The sequence below is a fragment of the Lissotriton vulgaris genome, chromosome 4_1 (genome assembly GCF_964263255.1).
Source record: "Lissotriton vulgaris chromosome 4_1, aLisVul1.2, whole genome shotgun sequence".
NCBI classification, from domain to species: domain Eukaryota; kingdom Metazoa; phylum Chordata; class Amphibia; order Caudata; family Salamandridae; genus Lissotriton; species Lissotriton vulgaris.
In genome coordinates, this window is record NC_141691.1 from 1,704,232,803 (window position 1) to 1,704,252,521 (window position 19,719).

At 42.5% G+C, this 19,719-nt stretch overlaps 1 protein-coding gene across 2 annotated transcripts in view; it reads left to right on the top strand.

The window, feature by feature from the left end:
• SLC26A7 (solute carrier family 26 member 7) overlaps nt 1-19,719 on the top strand; it is a 577,439-nt gene that overhangs the window by 388,793 nt on the left and 168,927 nt on the right. For both annotated transcript variants that reach the window (XR_015310095.1, XM_086967017.1), the window contains exons 10-12: nt 1,769-1,864; nt 16,862-16,968; nt 18,189-18,255. Coding sequence is in view for 1 of the 2 variants with exons in the window: in XM_086967017.1 (XP_086823143.1) it covers nt 1,769-1,864; nt 16,862-16,968; nt 18,189-18,255 (270 nt within the window). In the remaining variant the exon portion in view is untranslated. The remainder of the gene's footprint in view (nt 1-1,768; nt 1,865-16,861; nt 16,969-18,188; nt 18,256-19,719) is intronic.

Consider the following 19,719-nt stretch of genomic DNA (forward strand, 5'->3'; position numbering starts at 1 on the left):
CGACGACGGGGAACATTCAAGCATGTGAATCTATGAAAGACACCAATACTGGAGAACCACAGTTTACAGGTAAGTAACTTTTGTTCTTATTTGCCATGTGCGTTGTACTATTATGTGAAGACTTAGGGCCTTGCTAAGAGTGCCCTGGTGTGAGAGCTGTTTTTTTCATCCATTGAAGTTAACGGTACTGTGGCTGTCGTTAACACCCGGGTGCTGAATGAACAGCGTACATGGTTTGAAGCCAGAGAATCCCCTGGGTAATAAAATAATTACATGGTTGGTTCCTCCAGTAATTCCTCATTCTTTCTGTAGTTTCCCCATGCATCTCAATTGCTTGTAGCCACTGAAACCTCTGGGGGAATACAGGTGTATTGCATTTCCACATATCATGTAATACCCCAGGGTGCTATTAATTGTGCAACCATCCCCATCAGGAACTCCGGGTAACTCGCAGTGAAACGCTTAGGGCATCATTACGATGCCGGTCAGACTCTTGTTTGACTGGCACCGTAGCAAAAGCCGGACTACCCGACTAGAAGTCAGTGGTCCCGCTGCCCTGATTACAATGTGACCGCCTTCACAGGGGTCGCAGAGTGTATATTTTCTACTGTGGCGTGTGCTGCGGGCTGCAACACATGCCCCAATAGAAAATAAACACTTTAGAAACATCCCTGCACCATGTGGCAGGCATCATGCGGCGCAGGGATGGTTAGGCAGGCCCCATAGTGGCCCTGCTAGGGGCCCCCAAAGTCCCTTTCTGCCTGCCTTTTCATGGGGGATGAACCGTCATGTAAGGCCAGGTGGAAAGGTACATTGTAATCCCTACATCGGTGCCTGAGAAGGCATACCACTTATTTTTGGGATTACTGACCCTCAGATGCACCAACGGGCTCCTTCAGCCTGTTGGAAGCACCGCGGATGGTCCATCGACCCAATGCCTCCAACCGATGCATCATAATGCAGCGGGCCGGCCATAGGAGCAGATATCAGTGGGTGTGACAAACCAGATAATATGGTTCAACATATTTTGAGTGGTAGCTGTTTTCCAAATGTCATTTTTGTAATCTGTAAAATGAGTTATCTAACTTCAGATTTGAAAATGGGAAGGGACTGAAGATACTGATTCACAAAAACATCTTACATCTCTGACACACACAGCAAACATTGTGGTGTCATCATGTATGCTTATAAACCATAACGATATGCCTATTTGAGTTCCGTGTTGAAGAAAAAGTGCAGGTGTTGGGTTAAGATCAATGTGGAACTTCACACTTGTGTTTTTTCTCTATATGAAACGTGTTTGCTTTTTGTATGTTCTCTTTTCCTACATTACCTAAAGATGACGACGTTCCATGGTGTTTCTCTCACTTTCTGCACTGCTTATGTCTCTGGTGTATGTTTTAGTCATGTAAGGTTGGGGTGTGAGAAGCTTTGAAAATGTTTTAGAATACCCACAAACTCAAATGGTGTAGGCACTCAAGGCATTTGTATTGCTCTCACATTCCTCTGAGTACCTACCTCCCCACATTTAGCTGCCACATATGACTGCCAAAAACTCTGGATATTTCACAGATTTTCTGTAGTAATTAGTGATATCACAGCATGTACATTTTCACGCAGCCTTACCTTGTAAATCGGAATCTGGTTTCTTTGTGCAGTTCCCATTATTCCCACATCTAAGGCACACTTGAGAGGTGAAAAATGTTTGTTATCATCATTTATAGGATGTCCTTGAATTTAGTAACTTTTACTTTATTTTTCTTCTCAGTGTGTTCTTGCGAGCATCATTGTGGTGTCACTGAAAGGGATGCTTATGCAGTTCTGTGACTTGAAGAAGTATTGGAATACTGACAAATGTGATTGTGTAAGTAACTCTAAAATGTATTTTAAACTGGACGAAATCAGCACCAAACTTATAAAAATAGAATACCGAATACTGGGTCCAATTAAAAAAGATTTTGCTCTGACTTTCTCTTGTAATGCTCATGGCTTATTCCTGAGTTCCAGGAGTGCTCTTGGCTTAATGGTGGAATACATATAGCAGTGCTTAATTCTACACAGGGGTGAGGTTTAGCCGTTTCAAATGTATCTATATCTTACCAAGCTGGGCACTTATGCTGCCTCGTTCAGTGGATGTGGAAGGAAACAGACAAAGGTTAATGCATGATAGATTCCACACTGAAGGCCTTATTACGATATTGGGGGACTTGCGTCCGCCCAACACCGTATTGGTATGGGAACCGCCCGACCACGGGCCGGCGGTACCGCATACCTAATAACAATGCAACCGCACATGGTGCGGTTGTAAAATCCCAATTTCCAGTAGGAGCCTCTCCTGCAGCCGTAAAATCAGTCATAGAACAAGCTCCAATAGCAACACGGGAGTTTGTGTGAATCCCTGCACCTTGTGGCAGGCACGGTATAGGGAATCACAGGGTGGCAGCATTTGTGCCCCCTCTGCTCTCAACTGGAGGTCACAGGGTAAAGGCCCCCAATATCTCTTACATGGAAAGCCTGTCAGAAACTGACATCATAATTCAAAAGGTGGAAACGCCGTCCATTAGGATTACGTGCCGGTCTCTGACTGGCCGATGAGCTTCTTGAGCCCATCAGAGCCAGCCGGAATGACCGTCCGATTTCAGTTTTGACCATCTGCTTTGTAATGTGTGGTCAAAAATAAAGCCACAATGACGCTTGGAAAGCCCCTGACCTGCGGTCGCAGTCTTTCCGACCCTCATCATAATTGGTCCCTAAGTGTTGGACTGCTGTGTGAGGTCCCATTTAGTTTTTTTATTGAGTATACTTCTGTAGCACACTTGGGCATTAAGTTGCTCCGCACCAAACACACAGCCATACACTGAACATATTAGCAGGATCCCAGAACTGGATAACGGTAGGAGAAAGATTAGAGGTTCACAGCAAGGGAAGAAAGAGTAGATCCCAAGGAACCCTCGTATACATAGAAGTCCATTCTTTAGGTATCCCTGGTGATGAGAGTTACATTAAAGGTCTGGGAAACTGTAGGCTTCAGATGGAGACAGCCAACTTTCCCATTGCCTACTTTCCATTATGTGACAGCCAATATTTCACACCTAGTAAAGTGAGGTTGGGTTTTGAGACATGGAGAAAGGGTTGTACTGCAATATAAGAGAGAGTGGAGAAAAAAACAAAACGTGAGTTCAAGTCAGAGAACACTTTGGATTGCTGAAGAGAAAATGGATTAGATGTCTGCATCTGAGGCAGCGGGTCTGACACCTTTAAGTGAAGGGGGCAGGGAGCAAAAGGCAATTCACTCTATTCGAAATGCTCCTGTTGAACTTTGATGATGGACAATGTTGTATATTGCGATCATTGGACTCTTACCAGAGACACTTCTCTTTTAAAGAGTGTGGAGAGATAACTGGGAATAACACCCAATTATACCCAATGGGAGGATGTGTTACAAAGAAGAAATGGGAGGATGTGTTAGACAGAAGAAATAATTTAGCAGGACATGCAGAAGAGGAGGCCCTTTTTGCAAGCCTTTGTTACTGGAATTGCATGCTTAAAAAATATGTGGAATAGGACATTTGGATGGGAAGATTTTCCTGTTGGAGAGGATGTGGGATGGTAGGTACACGTTTGCACCAGATTTGGTCTTGTCTCCACCTGACATCTTATGAAAAGAGGTATTAAAGGGAGTTGGAGATGCTGCAGGATCTCAGTTAGTGGACTGCCTGTGCCATATTGTTGGACCGTCTCTCCGAGGCAGTCTTCCCGTTACAAACAAGCAAGGGGGAAATCATCTCTCACTGGCAGCAAACAATCAGTTCTCATTCAAAGCGGTTCCCTGCAACCTCCACATCCTGTCAAAGACACAAGGCTTCAGAAACTGTGGTGGACGCTCATCATAGGAAGGAATGATGAAAACAACACAGGAAGGGAAAAGAAAACTTCAGAAAACCCTCGAGCATCATGCTACATCATTTTCATGAATAAGTTTAAGAGCTACAGTGCCCTAAGAGGTTGTACGTCTGCCACATTCTTCACATCTCAACATAATAGTGTACTATGCAATGATGCGACTCGCTGCTTCATTTTAGGAAGGTGGAAGGGGAAAATCTGAATCAACGGCTTGTGGAAAGCAGTAGCGATGAGGGAATGGGGTGAATTTTCCAATCTAGAGAAGGGACTGGAAGGGGGACACGGATGGATCTGGGAGTTACAGATGAGTTCAAGGGATGAAATGGTAAATGTTAAATGTTTTTTAAATGAAAGTTGCCACTGTGCTTTATAAATGTCATTGAAAATATATTGACACCTAAAATGACTGACTGAGTCCGTGAGTCAGCCGACCGAAAAGGTCCAGTATTGATTTATTGCTGGAAGTCTTTTGAGAAAAGTGAACAGATTTGAAAACAAAGTTCATGCGGATTGTAGCATAACTGGTTTTAAAAAATGCGGTGTAGATATAAAGACAGCACTACATTATGTTGTTTACAACAAGTAATGTCCATAGAACCATAGAGTGCCACTGCAAGAAATTTCATTATCACAATAACTATATAACCAGCTACATCTCCGCATGAACATTAACCTTGTTTACAAACGAAAATGTGCATTGATACAAAATTAACTAACATGTAGATGCATTACAACAAAAATTTATGTACCAATTTTTTAATAAGAGATGGTGTTGTACATAACTACTGCAAGGCGTTTTACTCTACGCTGTCCAAAAGATATGTCTGAGATTCAGAGTGCAGACTGGCACACCTAAATCCTCAAATGGTTCAATTTAATTCCCTGTGCTTAGTTCAGATGGCCTAAATGACCACTGTCTAGGCTAAATTACCAAGGGTCTCAACCCATCGTGCACCAAATCACTTGCTGTGTGCCACCCTAAACCTACCCACTAGTTTTCAGCCAAATATTAACAAATTAAATGGAATATCCTTCCACATTTATCACTCTAAGGCACAGTTCTTCAATCTGTGGGTCGCGCCCCACGGGGTGCGCGATACCATCTCAGAGGGGCGCGCACTCCCACCTAAACTCAAATGGGGAATTAAGATTGGAGCTCTCCGGAACAGCAGCCAATCAACACATAGGAAAAGCACATCTGACATTCCACCAATCAGGGACCAGCAGAATAGATGGCAGGAAGTGCCGCAAAATTTGCGTGCATAAAGCTCCTGCATACATCTACTTCCTTATTCATTCCTGCTGTTTGCTTCGTGCTTCATGCTTGCTGCCTTTTCTGCCTTGATTCTCATTTGTTTGCTGTGGAGGCTTTCCTGGTTCTACCGCCACGCAGTGAAGGAGTATATTGGCACCTTGGAAGATCACCCACAGGTAAGTGGAAAGGGCTTTTGTAATAGAATTGCTCCCTAATATACTGCTGGGCCATTTAGTGCTGCCCAGTTTGCGAAGTTCCTGGGGGGGAGGGGAGTGGGGGACGTGGAGGGGGTTCGGCTGTCACAGACGGTTGGAGGGGAAATGGATGGGTCACGACGTGCCCATGCTTTTTTAATTTCAGGAGAAACTTTGCCTCCCTTCTGGGAAGAGCTAACCATCCCAGGAATGGGTTAATTGCTAGAGCTGAAAAGCTTCAGCTGCAGTGGGAGGCAGGGAGTCTCCTCTGCTATGAAACCAAAAGAAAACGAACAGACAGTTTACATGGGACTGTCTGTTCTTTCGAGATCCATTTCATAGCAGAGAAGACTCCCTGCCTCCCACAACAGCTGAAATACTGTCCCCGTTTCTCAGTGCTTGATGAAGTGGCATAACACAAAAAGATGGGGCCCCCTGCAGAATGTGTGGGGGGGTGCCAGAGTTTCCCGTATGCTTATTGGCCTTGGGCCGAATAGGGCCCCCCTGAATGGATGATGGGCCCCTTGTGCCACAGGAGGTGCAGGGGCCTGCTTTATGCCCCTGGCTTGGTGAAGTTAAACTGCTTAGTCTGAGTGTAGAATGTAGGTAGGGACTGTCCATTTTCTGGATAGGAATGGGGAGCATTGGAGTTTACCTAACTTCCAAAGTGTATTCATGAAAGCATTGGGGCAAAAATCTGGGATTGGCAAAGGATTAACAAGATATAGTTAGAAAGAAAATGGGTAAGGAAATGGCCAATGGTCTGCTGAAGGAGATTTTGATGTCTGCTTGTTGAGAGAGTTAATCATTTCACCCCTTAAGGTGGTGGTCAAAAGAAGAAAGTGTCTATACAGGCTGACTGGCAACCTATCATGGCCTGAGGCACAATGAATGAACAAATGAGTACATCTCCCATTAAAACTGAACAGTGAAATACTTGAACCTGCATCTGGTAGTGGGGCTGCAGTGAAGCTGCTGCTGCTGAAACAACCAGGTGCAGTATACATTCCACCTTTACCTTGTTCTGGTTCACCGAGCAGTTGTAGTTAAAGGGCTGGAATATGGGGAAAAGGTGTTTCCAAAGGGATGTTCTGCGTCATGACTACTTTTGTGGCAGTTTAGTACTTTTAGGCAATTGTTTAAAGTGACCTTAGGATCAGGACAGTTGATGCACTACTTCGACAAGTGCTCTTGGGAGCAAAGGCGGGTGCAAGTATCCTGCAGGTGTTTGAAAAAACACACAAAAGTTTTTAGTCCCAGAGAAAACTAAGCCCTCAGACCAGCAGACAAATTCGCAGCTCATAATTAATGTGAAACAGTAGGTGAGTGAGTAAGTGAAGGGATGGGTGGATGGCTGAGTGGATTAGTGAAAGGGTGAATGGGTGAATGAAATGGTGAATGGATGTATACTGAGAGAAAGGATGGATGGATGAGTGAGTGGGAGGTTGGATGAGAGAAAATGTAAATAGATAGATGTATGGGTCGATGAATGGGTAAAAGGGTGGATGGATGCGTGAAAGGATAAATGGATGGATCGATGAGTGAAAAGGTGGATGATGTACGAGTGAATGGGTAGATGGATGTGTGAAATGATGGATGGATGGATTGATAAGTGAAAGGGTGGCTGGATGGATGAATAAAAGGGTGGATGTAAGGATGCATGAGTGAGTAAAAGGGTGGGTAGATGGACAAAAGGATGGGTAGATGCGTGAAGGAGTGAAAGGGTGGATGGATGATTCAAAGGATGATTGAGAGAAAGGACAAGAGGAACGGTCTATGTGAAGATGAGAGGCACTATTGGAGGGCGGTAGCATGGCCGGACTTGGTATTAGGCGTTTCCCTGGAAGGCTTGGAAGGTGGGGGCGGTTTTGTTACTGGGGGCTGGCACTGCAAAGTTCCTTGTATATCCAGCAGTTTTTGGGCAACAATAAAAGCGCCATCCCTTAAATTCAGGTGTGGTTCACCAGTGTCTGGTGACTTATGTACCTGCTGGAGCAAGATGGGAATTTTGAATCCTCTAAGGTAACACAGAGCGTTAATATGCCTACTGCAAAGAATGTGTACCATGCATATCAAAGAATAGTATTTTATGTGCAGATCTAAGTGGGTTACTACTTTTGTCACTGAGATTCTTTTGTTACTGTGCAGTTCAAAAGTTACATTCATAATCTAGCACAGTGAGCTGTGAGCTGCCATAAAAGAGCTGCATTCATGCTGCATAGTACAGGTTACAAAGTTATGTTTTCTTCCCGGTCATTCATTATCCTGATGTTGCTAAAAAAAGGTTTGTTAGGGTAGGAATAAATTCTTATCATTAAAGTTAACCTTAACCACTGTGTTATGCTCTGAATCATGAGTTTGTGCTTCTTCAGACCAAGTACTCTTAAAAAATGCCTACTTGTATAGCTGACATGTGCATCCTACATCTTGTAGTTCCCTTTGCCTTATGTAACATATTCTATACACTGATTTACACACATATACTTCATGGTCTCTGTATGTGTGTGTGTGATGTAAAATGCTCCAACATCTTATACTGGTATGAGATGGGCTACAAAACAAATGAAATACATGAGAGAGTCAGGGGCTATGGAGAGATGAGAGGCACTGTTTTTGATAGTGAGGGAATCATTGAAGAGCCTCATCATTTACATGGGTACACATTCTGCTGCTCATAAACACATACTAGTGCGTATGTGCGCACACACAGCTATCACTAGCAGCCTTGAAAACACTACAGAAGTTATAGAGATTCAAAGCCATCAGCTGCTGGATGGCCTCTAACTCTTCTAAGACCGAAGTTATGCTGTTTGGTAAGGTTCAGCCGGCCTGGTCTCCCTTATGGTGGCCGGAGGAAATGGGCACTCCACCTGAACCAGTCAGCAAAGTGAGAAACCTGGGTGTTATATTCGATGATAAACTCCATTTCCATCACCATGTGAACTCTGTAGTTTCATCGTCATTCAACATCTTGCGAAAAATTAAGAAGCTTTTGCCATACCTTCCTACCACCGCTGGCAAAACTCTTATTTCAACCCTAGTGTTTTCTCGTACTGATTATTGCAATGCCCTTTTCCTCAACGCTCAAGAAAAAGTAATTTCCAAACTGCAAATGATTCAGAACGCCTCCGCCAGAGTTCTACTTGGTATCCCAAAATTTACCTCTGTCTCAAGACAATTAGCTCAACTGCATTGGCTCCCGGTGAGGAGCCGCACTAAGTTTAAGTCCTTGTGTATTGTATACAAGGCAATAAACAACATGGGACCCAAATTTCTTAGAAATTCCCTTAAGCCTCTACCAACCCCCAGAACGCTTCGTTCCAACACCGCCCACCTGCTTCAAATCTCTAGAGCAAGGAAAGTCAACTGGGGAGACAGACGTTTTAGCATTGCAGCAGCAAGATTGTGGAACTCTCTTCCTCTCAACATTAAATCTAGCCCCACACTGCTTATTTTTAGAAAGCAACTTAAAACATGGCTGTTTTCTCAATGAACTAACTAGCAACCTCAGATATAGAGCTCTGCATCTGTTCTCTGAAACACTGGTAATAGATCTAGCTCCTAGCGCCGAGACACCCACGGGTAATTGTTGCGCTTTAAAAATTACATAAATAAATAAATAAATAAAGCGTCATACACACATTATTGCACTTAGCATGATTTCACTTTAAAGATTGATTTTGGCTGAAAAAGCATACTTAAAATTGAAATCTCTGGTATTTTTAGGCTTTGTTTACATAAGAAAGCTGACTCTTCAGTGCTACCTGGGTGTGTAGGGCGTTGGATAAAATCGAAGCGGAGTGGATGTGGTTTTATAACCAGAGCTGCTGACTTTGTAACTGGGGAGTTGGGTATGAATCCTGGCCTTGGCGCAACACCAGTGGTGGCTGGTAACATTCGAAAGTGGTGAGGAGGAAACATTCTGGATGAGTGACCTTTGGCGAGCGAGCATGGCAAGCGAGCCCGACAGTCCCAAAGGGGGGTTTGGGAACATTTTGAAAAAAGAGTGGACAAATGGCGCATTGTCAAGCAAATTTGAAAAAGCAAGAAAGTGAATACTACAATTGTGAAAGTGTAGTTATGCCATTAATAAAGAGATTTCATTTAATGATGCAGGTAGCTGCTTATTCAGTATAAGCAGAGAACTTCATAACAGACTTTGAAATAGCAATACTGAGTTCAAAACCATTGGCTTAAGCAAAGGCAGCATTTATTATTAGGTCATTGAGTATTGCAAGTGCAAAGTTACCTAACCTAGAGTATTCTAGAACATTACTCTGACAATGAGTAATGACTGTACTAAATATCCACAACGTCAGTACAAAATAATTCAAGCCTCAAAAGTACGAAGGTGCAAATAACAAAACGAACACACAAGCTGCGTTTTGGTCAAAACAAAACAGCCCCCACTGACCATACTACCACGAAAAAAGAAAACTATTGGTGCTTTCCAATGAAATCTGTTACTAAAGCCTGTGAAGTGGTTTATGACCAGACAAGTGGCTTGAATGGTATTGCTTGCATTCCAGAGTGTGCCTGCTTATAGGCTGCAAGCCATTTGTCAGGCCATAACGATGCTGACAGCAAGAACACAAGGTTTAGGAGGACGGGCTGTAAGCTGTGACTAATAAACTAGCCAGTAACATGAGAACAAGAGTGGAAGACAAATTCAAATGCAAATTGAGTGACAAAAACAATGCTCGGGTACAAAGGGTGTTTGAAAGACAAGATGGCAAAAAGACAGAATTGAAAAAAAGAGATCAAAGAAGGCGCATCAGAGATTGGATGATGGTCCCTCCTATAGGCCCACAGTGCAGTTAGTGGATAGGCTCATTCAAAATGACCCGATACTGAAATTATGTTTTACAGAAAAAAGTTGATGGCAGATACTCTTTTCTGAATTCTACATATTTCTGCATCTGGACGGTGCAAGTAGCACCGGTGAATATGTATTCAGAAGAAAAAAAATACTAGAACAAATGGCAATGTTCCTAGTTTGTTGCTAACCATGGTGCCAAACACATAACCATTTTAAAGAGTCCCCCATCGATCTTATGGTTGGCTTTTACACAACAGGACCTTAGTCGCCACTTTCCACTATTAAAGCGGTCCACCCTCTCTCTATTTCCTTTCCTTTCCACCTCAGCTCACAGTTCTCCAATAAAAAGAATGCACTGAGTCTGATATTACCCTCTGAGTCACGATTCCAATAGCTAGCATCCGGATCTACTCGCTACCCAGGACTAGCATCACCACACACGGCAAGCACTCATAGTTAATACCTAGTCCAGTAACTAGAGCAGGCTCGTGGACAAATATCGTTGCCCAGTACCCAAGAATGGTACAGCAGATCAGTTGCTTGGATTCAACCACATGCAGCAGCTGTTCAAAAGGCGCCAAAAATGGAAATGTTCAGCCTCGCAGCACTTTATAACACTGCACAATAAATAAACACCAACAAGCATGACAACTGGATGTTCGCACTTACTTCTCTTCCAGCAGCTGCTTTTTGCATTCTGATCGTCATACTCTTCCCAGATAATTGCTCTGGGCCTCGACTGCAGACTTTACCCTTCACCCATCACTTTTCTTCTTGGAAGCAAAATGAAGATTTCACTATGAGGGGCTGAGAACTCCAAATAAGAGCTGGAGGAGCCCGAGCCTCGGGAGCTGAAACTTCGTTGTCTGGCGCCGTGGCACACACGGGACTCACGAATAGCTCCTCATGCATCTGGTGAAAATGATTCTTTTATAAAAAAAAGACCTCTAATTGACAAATAAGGGCTGTGCAGCCAGCTAAAAATTATAACTCCAAATTGTTCCAGTATGTTTTGTGCATCCAAGCATCCCAGAAACATGGTTTCACAACAGTGAATTTGGTTAAAATATTGTTAAAATCTCTAGATTATGCACAGACAATGGACTGACTACGTGGGAAATGCGGAAAATCATTAATTATGTGGAAAACGATGCAGCAGCAGAATCACATAATTCTGGTGGCCTTGCCTATAGGTGTGAAAAACAAACTAGTAATGCAGCCCACTGAAAGACCGAGTAACACTAAGTTTGTGCAGTAATTCGCCATTCAAGGGAGAAAACTTGTAATTTCCGTAATTTGGAGTGGGGATTCCCACTGTAATCAGAGATTCCAATGCGCTGGTGTCTTTGCACCACATACCACCACACTTTTAGTAAGGGTAATAGTATGGTGTGAAAATATACAAACTCATTTACCTGCTTCTTCATGCCGAGGAACCCCAAAAATATTTGCTTCATGTCTTTCCCACAGAAAAAATAAATACATTCACAGCAAAAATGGCCTACTCCCACACTAATGCAGCAATACATTCAGATCAATGAAGCTGGTGGCATCTGGGACACCCTGCACTCTCTTTACTAATAGCATTCTGATTGATATTCCCTTGTTTAAAGTAGAGGCCATGTTGGCAATTTTAGAGCTCACTTTACAATACAGAAAGCATTACTAAAACTGATCCTAATTTGTTTTTGAAGCCAGACAACCACACATTGTCCAGAGGGGAGACGTGCAGCTCCTCCTATTACATACCTAAAATGGACAGCATGCAGCCTGCCCCTCTGTAGCCAATTATGGAGTCTTTCCCTATTTCACCCTTCCTCATCCCCTCACAGAACCTAGTAGTGGGAGATATGCACAGGAGCCCATGTATGGAAACTATTTTCTGGAAGCAGTGGGGCCAATTCACAAGGGTTTTTAGGCGACCTACTCTGGGATGCATGAGTAAATCAGAAGCAATGCAAGAGTAAGACACTCCCACTCATAGCAAATCTGTGTAAATAAGAACAAATGTGTTTAGGAAAAGTGACCTTTAGAATGTGGGAGAAATATTGCATCCTGTGTTTCCAGCTTCCTACTAAAGGTATTGTACTGTAGCCGTGCATACTAAAACGTGTTTCACAGCCCTAAAAAAAGACAAGTATTTGCAATGTCAATCGGTTTGACTTTTGTATATTGAGCTGTTGTTCTCAAGCCTGAGTAATACAAAGATGTGGTAGCACGTGGGTAGCTGTGACGCATTTTTTATTCCCCTACCCACAGATTTTGTTCATTAATTGTTCTCTTCTAAGTCCCAGCTCGCAATTCTCGGGGGTGAGGGGGGGGGAGGGGGGAGTTGAGCGGGTTATACCGCGAGGGGTGGGTGGGTAAAATTCAAAAAGAAAATTAAAAACTTACCCGATCACGGTCCAGCGCCGCCTTTGCTCCCAGTCCGGAACAGGAACAGGCATGCTACCTCCCCTCCTCTAGCCAATCACAACGCTGAAATGGCAGTGTTGTGATTGGTGCGGAGTCCCAGACAGCGCCCAGCTGGGCACCAGGTAACGAGGCCATTTTCTCTATGTAGGCTGCATACAACCTACATAGATAAAATGTAGAGTGCGCATGAGTGCTTTGGTTGGCCCCAGGGCCGACGAAAGCAGTCTGGTACTCAGAGTGGTGCAAGCCCCTCCTCCCCGACTTCCCCCGCCCACCCCAAACCATGCACATCCTCCTGCCGGCCCCCAACCATGCATACCACCACATTCTGCTTTCTTGCAGCACGAGAAGCAGAAAATAAAATGGTATTCAAAATATCATTTTATTTTCTGGCGCTGTGAGAAAGTAGTGGGGTGGCGCTCCTACACCCTAATGGAGGAGCCGCTACTGCGCAACACCCTGCCATCCTACTTGGTTGAAATAATTTAATTTATCCATGCATAATGTAATACATCTGACCCTGTGTAATGTAACTGGTGCTCATTTAAAGTGTTTCAGTGCCCAGGAGCTGAGCTTGTACAATGTAAAACTGAAAAAATGATATCTATAAAGTAATTGGCACTCATTTTTCCCAATATATCAAGGTGGTGCCCTAACCAATGGAGTCTCAGCATTGGCATAGGAAAGATTTATATTTTGAATACAATTCTATTAAAAATTTACAGTGTGGCGGTACAGAGTATCCCACAAGCCCTCCTTCTTCCTTTCCAAGTGCCATTCAGCAACACACATTGTATGAACCATTTTTGGTGCAGTAGAATTAGTTATTTTTCCAAGTGCTTTTTGCACTGACCGTCCATCTGTAATATTGCAAAAACCTATGAGCAAAGGCCAGGGCTCCATGAAAATTATGCGTCCATACTTAAACAATCAAAAACCACAATTAAGACCTCTGGAGTTGAGGATCAAAGGCAGCGCAAGTTTCTCACTGTGCCTTTCAGTGGGTCCTAAAGTTGTTCCAAATACATGCTCATCCAATCCTGCACTTCTCTGCAGAGTGCACATTTCATTAGTCACATATGCCAGTTGTGATTCTGTGCAAGATAGAACTGCACAGGTGTTGGAATATTAACATGGCACAAGTAAAAGAAACTCTGTGCTTACAGGAGAGTGGGTGTATTATGTATGGGGGATATTGAAGTGAAGGAGCTGCTAGGAAATACATGCAAGATAAATTTAACAAACGTGAAAGAATGGAACGCCGATGTTGCCATGCCAGAAATCACATTTTCACCTTGGAGATCATGGCTATCTTACCAGCCATTAGGACTTCAAACTAATAACCTGCAGATCATGGTGTATTTTATTTGCCCTTAAGATAAGGCAACAGGTAACTTCTAGGCGTGTCATTCATTCCCTTGCCCATCACTATGATTCTGATATGGAGGGAATGTACTATTCATTAACATGCAGCTTCGGATTTTTAATTTTAGGTTAAGTTAACATTTGACATGGATCGTTTTCTGCTCCCAAAAGATGGTAGAGTGCTCAAGCAAAAGGCTGAAACAGAAACAGATGTAGAGAGAAAAGCTGCAAAAACAAGGAAATATAATTCTTCCTATTCAGACATTGGTTTCACCTGCATTGTTGTTAGTGGAGGAAGTAGACCACAGTGTGTGGTTTGTGGCGTGATCTTAGCTAACAACAGCTTGAAGCCAATCAAACTAAGGCATCACTTTGAAACAAAGCATGGGTCTCTAGCAGGAAAAAGCAGAAAGAAGCTGTGAAACATGTGGCAAATACTGCAAATGCATTGAAATCATCAGACCGAGTAGCATATCACATTGCCAAAAACAAAAGGCCCTTTGTAGATGGAGAAAAAGAGATTCTCTCAGCATTGCTCGACGTAGCTAGGACAATGCTTGGTGAAAAAGCAGCAGAGAAGTTCAAATGTATACCTATCTCAGAGACAACAGTTTGCTGCTGCATCTCTGGACATGTCAGAAGATATCCAGCGACAGCTCATAACCCAGTTGATATCAAGTTTGTTTGCTTTGCAGTTGGATGAAGCAACTGATGTGCTAAAGTATGCCCAATTCAATTGCTTTTGTTCGATACTGCTATGAAACGCTATTATTAGAATTTTTTTCATTTTGCAAGCCAATCAAGGGGCGAGCAACAGGATCCGATTTGTTTACCATTATCAATGACTTCCTGAATATCCATGGCTTAAAATAGGAAAACTGTGTTGGAATCTGCACAGTCAGTGCTTCTTCAAAGTGCGGTTTTAGGGCTAGCCTAAAAGTATTTAAAGTGGCTCCACATATTCTGTGGACTCATTGTATGATACACCGGAAGCCCTTGCTGTTCGAAACATGGACAGCAAACTTGAGGATGTGCTGAATTCATCTAGAAAAATTGTAAATTTTATAAAGACCCATCCCACAAGAGCACGTCTATTTGCAATTTTATGTACAGAAATGGGAGCTGAGCATGATGGCTTTCTGTTTCATACAGAAGTGCAGTGGCTGTCCCGGGGGAAAGTGCTGTTTCGCATCTTTGAATTAAAGAATGAAGTGCAGCGGTTTCTTCTGTGTTTAGACCCCTGAAAAGCAGAACTACTATGCAATCTCTGCTGGCTTGTGCTTCTAGCATACCTTGCTGACATTTTTGTGAAATTAAATTCCCTGAATCTGTCTCTGCAAGGAGCTGACATCACTTCTTTTACGTTGAATAAAAGAATAACTGCATTCAAGAAGAAGCTTGAATTATGGAGAAGACTAGTTGAAGATGGCCTGTTTGAGAAGTTTCCATGTTTAGTAGATGCTCTTGAGGAGACTGAATATTAACTTCCTAGTGTTGCTGAGATAATAAAAATCACCTGACGTCTCTCAGGGACAGTTTGCAAAAGTATTTTCCTGAGGACAATGATCACGTCAATGGCTGGGTCTTTCAACCATTTCTGACAGAGGTGGCAAGCCATCTCCCGGTTCGTATGCAGGAAGAACTGATTGATCTCCAAAGTGACCGCACTCTGCAGATGCATTTCAGCAAAGTCTCACTGGGAGAGTTTTGGCTGAAAACATCTGCAGAATATTCAGCTTTGAGAGACACCGTTATAAAACAACTCTCTTGCTTCTCAGCTCGTCTTATTTATGTGAGATTGGGTACTCAGCATTTGGGGTATTAAAGACTAAGTACAGTTCAAGACTGGATGTGGAGCACAACCTGAGGATGGCAGTCCCAAAAATTCATCCACAGATTGACCATCTCTGTGGCGAAAAGCAGACACACCGGTCACATTAATGTTGGTGGTATTATTATCAATCTATGTCATGTCCTAGTAAAAACTATTTGCGCACATTTTATCTTGGAAAATTGTGTTTTGAGCTGTGTAATAAGCCTCCGACATTTAACCACACCAGCTCACAAACCTGCAGGAAACTAAACACTCTTATTGTGCTGAACATTTTTTGTCGAATATGGCCGGGGATATGCGGGTGGCTGTAGATTATGTGGTGTACCAGATTCCAGAAATTTCTGTCAGGTGGTGGAGGGAGCCCGAAATTTTTAAAGTATTCAGCTGGGGGCTCAACCTACAAAAGTTTGAAGAACTCTGCTCTAAGGTGTGCAATGTCCGCCAGCAATTCTCAGACATCAAAAGGATCATTTGAAGTTTTGAAGGCTTATGTCTCGCACAAGAAAGAAATGGATCTCCCAAAAGTGCCCCCTCCCTTTTGGGCCACTTCTCTACTGTGCAACCATATCACTTACATACAACTTGGCCCTCATCTACTCCCTCCCTACAATACTCCTAAGACTCACATCCCCACCTGACACCCAGCACACCTTGTAGTGGCTCTAGTAGGTCAACTACTGCCAAGGCCTCTACATCAATCTAACACACCCAAGTTTGTGGCACCAAACAACAGTGACAGTTCTATCTTGACTCTAAATAGCATTTGATGTCCCAACAAATAATATCACTTCATAAGGCTTAGGAGTGTCCATCAGCAACATGGAGCACCTAAAAACCTTCCAAAATAAATACATAAACGTGCACAAATATTAAAAGACATATTCATGTTTTTTAATTAAAAAAAATTCTATCGTCACTGCATTTTATGATTTGTCCTAGTAAAAGTACGTTATTGGATTATGAATTGGTGCACTCTATTGAAACATGATATGCGTTGGTTCCACATTTCAAAATGCAGCCTTTTGATTCTGTGATCTGAAACATCATCGTTGTGTTTTGTATTTTGTTTCCCACAGGTCATTTGGATTTGCACCTACGTGGTTACAATATGCTTTGCTGCAAATATAGGACTACTTTTCGGAGTTCTTTTTAACATAGCGGTCGCAGTTGCACGCCTAGCCAGGTGAGGAACAGACCCTGTCACTTGGTGCCAAAACCACATAATCGAAGCATGTTTGGAAAATAGTAGAAACATGAAACGGGGAACTCCTTCTGCAGTGATAATGCTTAAACTTGAATAAGAATTGATTGCAGTGCATAAGCTATATTGTTAAAATGTGTATTTTAGTATAATACTGTTTGCTCTGTTTTATCCATCACAAAGAAAGATATTTTGATGCAGGACAATATTACCAAAACTGTATGCTTATGCTGAAAATCCATGAAATACGGAAAGGAGCAAAATGATTTTTTTTTAATCGAACAGTTTTATCCATTCATAGCCTGGTATCACTTGTGTACACAATTCCATCGTAAGGGCTTTGGGGGCATCGGGCAAAACATATTTTGGGCCTCCCTGTAGGGGACAAATTTATATTTTACTCTCCATTTCCTGATAATTCATGCCCTACGTGATGCCCAAAAAAATTAAATGATATGTTAAACTTTAACAGGATCACACAACAGCAAAAATATGTCTTGACTGGGACCCCCGATATCCTTATTATGACGTTGGATAGAGAGACTGCGTCCGAGGGAGAGAGGTTTACAGAGGGAGAAAAAGAAGATGCAGAGGTCAAATAGAAAGAAAGTTTGCCAGGTGGGGAGCCTGGGCAATCGCCACTTTGACCATGCCTTAAAACGTCTCTATCTGTACAGTGTGCACCCTCAAAAAGAGTGCTTTAACGTCTGATCTTTCTTAGAAAACACCTGAACTCACAACTCTTCAAAGAAGCATTAAACTGATTACTGTCTGTCTTCCTGTGTATGCCTTCCTGCCTGCATTCTTGTGTCTGCCTTCTTGTCTGCATTTCTGTCTCTGCCTTCCTGTCCCTGCCTTCCTGTCCCTGCCTTCCTTGGTCTGTCTTCCGGCGTTCCTTCCTGTTTTTCTCTTCCTATGCGTGTCTTCCGATTTGTCTTCCTGTCTCTGCCTTCTACCTGCCTATCTATTCGCATGCGTTTTGCCTTATCACAAGTGCAGACTATCTCGATACAAACAGTGAACTCTTGCCCGCATTTGCTTTATGGAAATGCAGATATGGGTGCACATATTGCAGAGACAGCTGATTGCTAACCTTTGGCACCATAACATTCACCAACAGAAAACACATTATTGATTTTTATTTTCTGTGCGCACTGTCTCTTAATACTGATGGATTGCTGCTGCCATTTTCTGCCTTGCAGAGCCGAAGTACTTCAGCTGGAAACCTTTGATAAGGACAACTGCAAAGTGATTGAAAACACAACCTGTGTAAGACATTTTTCTATTTTATAGCTTTTAATATATATATTGTACTCTGAGTTCATACTTGACTAATTTATACGTATTCAAATAAATACCCTTACATTATTCTAGTTTAACGTATAACATGTAGGGTGTATATATTAAGAGAGACAATAATTTATGTAAAGGTAGTGTTGTTAATTTGAGGTGCACACAGTTTGTGGAGGTTTATTATTTAAAGGTTTTATATAGCGCTGGCAAGAACCGAGGGTATCAGAGGGCTTTACATCAGTATATGCCTACATCAAGATAATGAGTCTAATCAAATCTAAAAAGTCAGATCAAGTCCAAACAGTGGTTGCGCATAGCGGAGGAGAAAGAGCGGAAGAGAGGTGGTCGAGGGAGAGCAGAGGCTGGAGATGCTGTCTCGTTGAGCGAATGATGATCCACTAGTTGCGATGTCGGCTGAGGAGGAGAACCTTTAACTGACTCTCGAAGCATGAGAAGGAGATGCTGGTCCTGATGTGTATTGGTAAAGAGATCCAGATTTTAGGGGCTTTGCTTGGCGCAAGAAGGTGTATGTTCTTGTGGATCAAGTTGTTTATCTAGGAGTAGACACCAAAAGTGAAACCTTGTAAACAGCCCCAGTGTAGTGAGCTGACTTCTCTAGCACAGTAAATAAAGATTAGTACTTCAATACGATACAGTGTTGGGATTATCATGATGTAATCATCCCTGTTCTGATGATTGTGCTGCTGCTCTGTTGGTCTCACAGCTAAGGTTGTGACTTTGTACACTTTCGATTTAGGAGGCTTAGAGTACCTTTAGAATAAACCTAGACACACCTGGTCAATGAACTCCACACAAGAGAGCAATGTGTGGAAGTTAAAATGGGCACATTTATGGAATAGGTGTGTTGGCCAGGCTAATCAATGATGTTCAACAACTTCTGTTTACTCACCTGATCTTGATGATTGTTAAAGAATATTCAGGATGTAACTACTGAAATACCTTAAGTTGTCATTATAATGTAGAGTAATTATGCTTACAACATGTTTTCTTTCAATTCAATTTTCTATGCGTATCAGTATACTAACCATTAAGGATATATATACGTTAATTTTTGTAATTGTGGAGAGAAGAAGAGTTCTCCAGTATTAGGGGTGTCTTTCATAGATTCACATGCTTGAATATTCCCCGTCGTCGAAGTGGGAGTCCCACGGTACATAAAATAGCAGTAATATATGCATGTATACATGAGAAATATCATAAATAAAATATACATACATATAATGCAATAAAAATGTAAACTTAAAAAAGTACCATAGAACAGAATAGGCCCATTGAAAAGCCCAAGGGAGAATTCACTTTAGTAACTTATAGGAGTCATTATGTGTTGGTCCACATTCCAGCCAATCAGGCTGTAGCCTCCTCTAGAACCTTCTCCTCAGAAGCCCAAGTCCTCAGATTTTCTACCGCACGTCGTGTGAA